The sequence below is a fragment of the Haplochromis burtoni genome, unplaced genomic scaffold (assembly GCF_018398535.1).
Source record: "Haplochromis burtoni strain Fernald_Lab_line unplaced genomic scaffold, NCSU_Asbu1 Contig_145, whole genome shotgun sequence".
Taxonomy (NCBI): Eukaryota; Metazoa; Chordata; class Actinopteri; order Cichliformes; family Cichlidae; genus Haplochromis; species Haplochromis burtoni.
The window spans coordinates 355,256-363,257 of record NW_024582506.1 but is presented as its reverse complement, the minus strand read 5'-3'; the positions used below and the strand labels follow the sequence as shown (position 1 = coordinate 363,257).

The 8,002-nt window shown below is 39.5% G+C and overlaps 1 protein-coding gene across 3 annotated transcripts in view; it reads right to left on the bottom strand.

Moving 5' to 3' along the window:
- Window positions 1-2,638: 2,638 nt before the first annotated feature.
- ticrr (TopBP1-interacting, checkpoint, and replication regulator) overlaps window positions 2,639-8,002 on the bottom strand; it is a 16,242-nt gene continuing 10,878 nt past the window's right edge. The window contains exons 20-22 of one of the 3 annotated variants that reach the window (XM_014336576.2): window positions 4,253-5,915; window positions 3,772-3,900; window positions 2,639-3,482 (exon numbers count right to left, since the gene is read on the bottom strand). In XM_014336576.2, coding sequence (XP_014192062.1) covers window positions 3,370-3,482; window positions 3,772-3,900; window positions 4,253-5,915 — 1,905 coding nt within the window. In that variant the 3' untranslated portion in view covers window positions 2,639-3,369. Of the gene's footprint in view, window positions 3,486-3,771; window positions 3,901-4,252; window positions 5,916-8,002 lie in introns of all 3 variants that reach the window. The other 2 variants (XM_014336577.2, XM_014336575.2) reach the window with 2 other exon arrangements.

The following is an 8,002-nucleotide window of genomic DNA, read 5'->3' as shown; positions in this document are numbered from 1 at the left end:
TTTTTTTTTTTTTTTTTTTAAGTGAGTCTTTGAATATTTGGAAATGGAAATCAGATCTGTGCCACACACTATTCATGCTACAGTCAGAAAGAGGCAGGCCGGTTTTACATTCACTCTGAGCTACTTACTCAAGATAATTCAGTAATCTCTGGATTATAGACGAAATAGTGGTCATACTGTACTGGGAGCAAAGTTCACATAGCTTCCTTATGGGATCATTTATTAGTTTACAGCACCATGATGTATTTAGAACAACTCCTCCATTAGAGAGGAACAAAGCTGGCAGTACTTCTGTGTTGAATTGAACTACCTCCAGGATTAAAAAGGGGGGGAAAAAAATCTAATTTAAAAAACAACAAAACAAAAAAAACTACAGTGGTAGATTGATTGCATATAAGCCTATTCACCTGACATGGAGTTTACTGCTAAGACTGAAACGGAATGAAAGTAACTGAGACTTTTTACATCAACACATAAGCACACAAACTTTCACATAATTATTCGGATTAAAAAAAAAAAGAGGACAAAATCTAATCCTAATCTAACATAAAGACTACTTAAGACAAAGGTGCCTCAAGCAGTCCTTCCCTCCAAAACTGACTTTCTTCCAAGGAAAGTCGACGCGAGGCCTGTCCCATTCACATTAAAAAAAAAAGAAAAAAAAAAAAAAAAAAGCATGTGGCAGCAGCTGTGTGTGGGAGAGAGGGAGAAATGAGTCTTCTACAAGTAGGGGTTATATGAATGCACCAAGACACAGTGCAAAAATGTTCATGCTGCGGAGAAGTCTGGCTAGAGTACATAGCTCAAAACAATCCACCATTCCTGGCACGAGCAGAAAGCTGCAGTTGAGTCATGGCCCCGAAAACTACATCAAAGAACGTATGTGGCTGCTATGTGAAGGAATACCAACCTTTGCTCAGCTCTGCACAGCTGAGAGACACAACTACTGACTTAACATTGTGTGAGTGTAAGGAAGAGGACTCCCTTACTACAGTCATTTATATTATATTATCTGTATAGCACTTTCTTTGCAAACTCCTTTGAATAGCACTTTAGAGCACACCTTTCACTTTATTAAAAGCACCTTATCAAGCACTTTATTTAGCATTGCAATGCAAGCATGGGTTTGCACAGTAAAACATTTGCACACAAGAAGTTTAATTATTTATTGACTATTTATTGGGAATTTTAAAATCAGTTGGTAGCCTTGTTTCAGATCCTGCACAGCTGCTCCTCGTCAAGGAATGTGGTGGTTGTCTGTGAGGAGAAAAGCATGGTGATTGAGATTGTGATTAAGGCTTACCAGTAAAGAAAACTAATGCAAATGTGTGGGTGTGAAATCTAGGAATAAAAGTGGTGCAAATAAGTGTTTGTAAGATATAATTACTCACCTTTCTTGCCTGTGTCCTCTTTAAGGTGTTTGGGCAAACGCTTCCCCAGGGGTCCAGACACCATTTAAAGGTTCCGGGAGAGACCATTGGTAAAGAGAGAGTGGTGAATCTTTTTGTGCTTGGGTTTCTGGGTTTTTATAATATTGGGTTTGGTGTAAAATTAAAGTGTGAAATGTTTATTAATATAAAAATGTGAAATATATTTATGTATTTATTTATTCTAATTGAGATATTGTATACTGTGGTGGAAGGTTGGGATTTGAGAATTTACCTGAGTGGAAGAATGGGTTAGTCTGTGACAGCTGAACATATTTAAGGCTGCCGGTTGTCATGGGAGGGTTGATATTGTACTGTGAAGAAGCTCGACGAGTAAATTGTTGTAAGGAGAGCTGTATAGCAAATGAATACTTTTTGTTCCACTACACTTGCCTTGGTCCATCTCACTGTGTTTCCAGCCGCTAAGGGCCGCCCTGTAAACACATACACGACGCTTCACTTTCAGCATTAAAGAAAAGCCTGGTTACACGAGACATACTGTCTTGACGCAATAGGAAAAGTAAATTGTTACTTATTAACAATAAACCGCTAAGTCAGACGTGTGGCAGAGCAAGGGCCATAAAACTGAAACAGTCAAAGGGAATTCTGACCTCATTCGTTATAGTAATACTCAGAATTTTACTAGTGAAAGGGTCCAGCTTTCAAAACCACAGCCAAGACAAGAAATAGATTTTTTTTCTTTTGTAACACTCAACGTGCCAACACGGGAAATGTTTCAGGAGCAAATAAATAGTAAACCATCTGGTACACAGACCACGTTTGTCCTTTCACACACGTTCATACAGCTTTGTTCCGTGCCTTAACAGCTAACACATGCACACAAATACCAATCTGTTAGATGCATCAGAGGCAGTATTTTGCACACAATTACTTTAACATGCACTAGGACCCTGAGCCACAGCTGATCAAGCTAGTGGAGTGTACTTTCTACTTGTGGTAGCTATCTGAACTACTACACAAACACAGGACGAAGAAGTGTGCCATTTATGGGGCTTTGCAGGAGCTAACGAAGCATTTCAATTAACAGAGGATTAAAAAAAACAAAAACATTCACACCAACATATACTCCTGAGAAGATGATTACAAAATGAAGTCAATTATATTGATTTATTAGAACATTCTTCCTTACTTTTTGTACCCCTTACTGAATGCACTCAGTTTTATGGTTTTAGAGCAGTGACCTTTGAAACTTAAGAGATAACACCAGGTTTGCTTTTATTTGCTGGCAGGTAATAAAATTATTTATTATGGTGACAGTCAAAGACAATGAAGCCTGCAGAGTAAAGTTCGGTAAGGTTTTAGTTTGTCTTACTGAATAGGTTGACTATATCCTGCAAATACTCAAATGATAAGAAGGTACAAGACACAAAATACATATGTAGCTTCCAAATCATTAAGAAATTTATATTTATTTACAAGACTTTAGCAACTTATTTACAAACTGTTAAAATTGTTCCTTTTATTTAAAAAAAAAAGTATACAACTAATAAATACACAAGAACATATTTACAACAGCAAATTAAAAGCTCTGAATTGATTATAAAATAATTAATTACACATGTTGAACAATGATATGCAATGCAAACCTGTTTTCTAGGTTTTAGCTTCAGAAACACCCAAGTGGGTATTTTAAAATGACTAAAGGAACAGAAAAGGCAAGTTTTAAAGTCTTGGCAAAATGGCACAACTTTCAGCTCGGTTTGAAACCAAAGTCTTAACCTATCCCACGGGTTGGAAGAGAAAATGTCCAGATCAAAAGTGCCGAGAGAGCTGATTGAATGGAACATTGTTTCATGTAAAAAAAACATTTTCAAGTGGTGCTTTAAAGACCTGTTTCAGATCTGTCATCAAAAGGCTCAGCTTCAGAGTTAAGCATAGAATGGACAAACTTTCTGCTTTGTTGGCCACTTTCCTTTGTAACTCAGTGAATTAGTCTCTTCCTGCTGTAGGTCTTTCCTGTGTTTGAGCGCTTCTTTGGTTGGCTGAAGGGAGACAGGTCCACTCCATCAATTTCTGTCCTCTCTGATGCAGCTTCTTCTGAAAACATTATGGAAAGAATACAGTTTGCCATATATTTTAGGAAAAGAGATGTTTTATGAGTTATGACACAATGCTTTTCTGGTCAATCCCACTTTAAATCAAATTAGGTTGCCTGTGGCTCATGAACTAAAATCCTTGAAAAGAATGAGCCGATAAAATCCTACTGAAAAGACAACAGAAGAGCCTTTACGGCATATTGAAAATGTGAGTGTAATGAAAATAGATGGTGCCTTGAACAATAAATACAAAAAACAAAAAGGTTTTATAACAATGTACAACTTACCTCTAAAATTTGGTGTTCTCTTACTGGCAGAACCTGTTTTGCCCTTGAACAACAATGGGGACTGGGTAAGGGCCAAAATACCACTGGCAGACACTGGCTTTCGCACCTTTGAGCTGGGAGGAGTCACTGCTGCAGAAAATGGCAAAATCAGACACTTTGTGATGGATTTCATTCATATGACTTCATGCAATCATTTAAAAAACAAAACAGTGTGATCACTAAATTCTCTGTAATAAATAAGCAATGAAAAGAGTAAATATTCTAATTGAAATACTGAAGCTCAGGCTCATAAATCAAATGAAAGCCCTTTTAAATCGCTGAAATTTGTTTATCCAATAAAACCACTAAATTACTCACTAAATAAATCATTAAATTAAACTATAAATCAGTTGCAACTCTCCATGCATAATCTCAAAAATTTAGAACACAAAACTTATATATTTAAAGCATACAATACAAAAATGTATAAACCATGGCTTACCTGATATGCCATCTTCATTTTGAGATGCCCAGCCGGTTTCGTTTTCAGCCCTGTGAGAGTCCGTGCACTCAGCCAGCTTTTCCATCCAGTACAACTCTTCCAGTGGAGAAAGAGGAGACACATCTGATCCAACTGGAGGGGATTGTTTGGAAGTCAGAGCTAATGATTTAGCTTTGTTGTCCAAAGGCTCATCAGTATCCTCAATGTCCCGCAACCTACTAACTCCAAGTTCAGCCTCCTCCAGGAGCTCCTCAAGCTGAGGCTCCCCCTTCAGGCCACGATCTTTGCCTCCTAACACACTAATCTGAGCTCTTTTCCTGCGAGGCCAGCTGTTAAGGTTTTCTGGGGTCACTTTACCAGCACTTTGAGGTGAAGGAGTCAGGGGGACAGTCTCTGCAGTTACTGGTGACAAGGCAGGATGGTGCGTAGGTGTGTAAGACTGGCAGATGTAAGTCTGGACGCTTGCACCTTTCCCGGGTGTGCCCTTGGCTGGGGTTACATGAGCACAGACAGATGGTGACATGCATCCGGGATCTCGGTATTTGGAAAATAAGGCCAAGGGGCTTTCAAACTGAGGTTTCACACCTACTACAGGGCTTTGCGCTCCTGATCGAGGACTTCCATCTGAGACAAACTCTCCTGCATTCGTGGAATCTGTGCGTTTAATTTTTAGCTTGGGAAGTCCTGATTTTTGCATTTCCAGTTCTACTTGGTAGGTAAGAGGATTTGGCGTACTTGTGCCCTTTTGGCGGCCATGTCTTGCTGAGCCTCTAGGGGTTGAAAATCGAGGTGAATCATTTCCGTATCCTAAACGAGCAGCAGCCTCCCTCTGCTGCCGATCAGGTGTCTGACGGAAGCCGTAACTCCGGCTTGGTGTGTTATGGGATGGGACACGTGGTTTAGCAGAGACAGTGTTTGACACAAAGTCTTCACTTGACAGTGATGGCTTCCGTGTAAAGCTAATGTTCATCTTGAGACCTCCGCTAAACTCTGTTTTTACAATGGCTGCATCAACTATGTCAATGCTATCATCATCTGTGGTTCCAGAGGTACCATGAGAAGATTGCTGAGAATCAGTATGAGCACTAGCGTCACTTGCAGTGGACTGCGAGGCCTTAGTCTGGGCCTCTTCCTTTGGGTCTGACTGCAAACTCTCATTAGACTGGGACCTTAACACACGTGTAGTTGTTTTACCCCCTTGACCAGACTTTCTTCTTGTTAAGAACTTTGGTGGAGACTTTGCTGAGGCATCTGAGCTATCTGAAAGAGTGGCATCTAAAAGTGGTGAAACTTCAGGATTATATGGTGAAGCAGTGTTTGAACTTTTACCTGGAGTTCGCCCAGAACGAGTAACCATTTGGTGAGTTGGACTAGGCGTTTTATTTTGACTTGTAGTGTCCGGGTGAGTGGAAAGGTGGTGTTCTGGTGGGGGTGTGGTTTTAGCTTGAGGTTCAACCAGAACAGCATCACCTTTTCCTGGTGTTTTAAAACTGGAGTGAGGTTTTACAGAAGACCCTCGATTTTGTTCTGGAGTCAAACAGCTACTATGCGCATTTTCTGATACTTTTACTAGGTGTACCTGACACGTCTTTTCTGGGGTCTTGAAAATGTCTCTTTTAGTGTTTGTGCTTTTGACAGGACTGCTGAACTTACTGGATGTCACCAGTCTCAGAGAACTGTGAGATGTAATACTCGGTGACTGTGGCACTTTAAAATTAGCACTCTTCTCCACTATCCTACATTTCTGTGGAGAGGGAGACCACGTGACACTCTTCCTGGGAGTCCTGGAAATTGGGCTGTGGATCAGATGTAAATCAGTAGAGGTGCATCCTTCAATCAAAGCCTTGACTGGAGTCCTGAGAATACCCTTCAGAGGGCTCCTTATGGGGTTTTGCTTTGTAGGTGTCTCTGGAACAAAAGGCTTTTTGGCTGGAGATCTGAAAGGAGTGCCCCTCAGAGACATACCAAGTCCACTAGTGCTAGCTACCTCAGGACTCTCTGCAAGTGACAAAACATGTGTACTGGTGGAAGGTGGGGTCTTGGGGGATTTAGGGGTCTGAGGAGTCCTAGGTGTTTTTGGAGTCGTGTTTGCAATACTGGCCCTCCCTCGTTTGTTGGGTGATTTTGCGGTTTTGTCTGGAGTCTAAAAAGATCAAAAATACGTTTTAGAATTTGCTCTCAGATCACATGAACACACTTGAAAAAAGCTGATCTTTAGTAATCATCTCAAATTGCAGCACATTAGGATGACACACTGATTATTAAATTGAGAAGTTACCTCAAAGACGCTTGAGTCTGTGGATAACCGTGACCTGCTGGGCCTGGTTGCACCTGACTGGTTAGAATGACTGGGAGACTCAGCAGCTCCAAAAAGAAGACGCATGGGAGACCGAACTGTTTTTACATTAACCCCACATATTTTGCCATCACTCAGACTAAGCTGGGATGCAGAGAAAGCCTGGTCCAGGTTGCGGGAACGAGGCTGAGAACTTGAATAGAAAGTGCTTGAGTGTCTCCGAGCGAACTTCTTTATTCTTGGGCTCCTTCTTAGATCTAACACAGAACCAAAGGACAAAGATGTATTGAGTTTATGGTCTATATGGAAAGTGTGAGTTGTGTAAAATTACAATCTTACGAAAATATCCAAAGCAGCAAAACGATACAAAACAGACTGTCTAATTGATACACACAAAATTATTGTGCATCTTTGAAGTTATTTCTGTTAAATTAAATATTCAAATATATATGTAAATATTTTTTACTCAGATTTCCTGCTGTCTTTAATCAAGAAAAGAACCAGGTATAAAGAAAAAGCACAAGGTGAAATTGTATATATAAAACTGACTTAGTTTACATACATATACAATTATAAATCATGCATTTGTGTAAATGTTATTTAAGTAGAAAAACAAAACAACAACAACAACAACAACAACAACTTGGTATTAGCAAAATACCTTCTGAAGGTTTCACTGGTGATTCTTCCACAATGCACTCCTCAGTTAGGACAGGTTTTCTTCACAAAAAATAAATAACCTGAGTTACTACGTACTTCAGGTCTGATTAAATTTAAAATAAAGGTGTGGCAAATAAAAATATTAATTGCATTAACAGAAACATACCTTCCAATTTTCTGCCTGTGTAGTAGACGACTAGACACTTGCTTGTGGAGGGGAGTCTCACACACTTTTTTGGTAAGAAGCCTGTGCCTCTCTGAACACAAAAAATTATTTGGAAAACATTAAAGTAGTTTAAAAATAGGAATAACTGTGACAGGAAGTCATGGACAATTATTACATTACGTATTTAAATTAATCTATAACAGTGCATTCTTCTACCTTCAGGTTCATGGGATCGCTTGCGTTTCACTCCTTCCACAGCAGACACAGAGCGGCTCCTTTGTAGCTTGGCTTTCTTTGAAGGGGAAACAATCTCTTGGTTGAAGAGGTTTCTTCTAACCTTGGTCACCTCTGAGAATTAGCACAATCTAGGTGTTTAACACTCATCTCTTTTTTTTAATGTCAAGAGGTATTAGAGTGTGCATGAAACAATACATGTAACCAGGCTAATTTACACCAAGGAGCCCTGCTCTCAAAAACTGATCTAGATTTAACACTGTCTGTGGAGCTGGATTTAAGAAATAAGTGCATAAAATTAAAGTTTTTAGAACATGTTTAATACCATATTGTGTCTGTACTCAATGTGATGCCACTGGGTTGGTTAACATGTGATCTGGAAATAGTTTTGAGG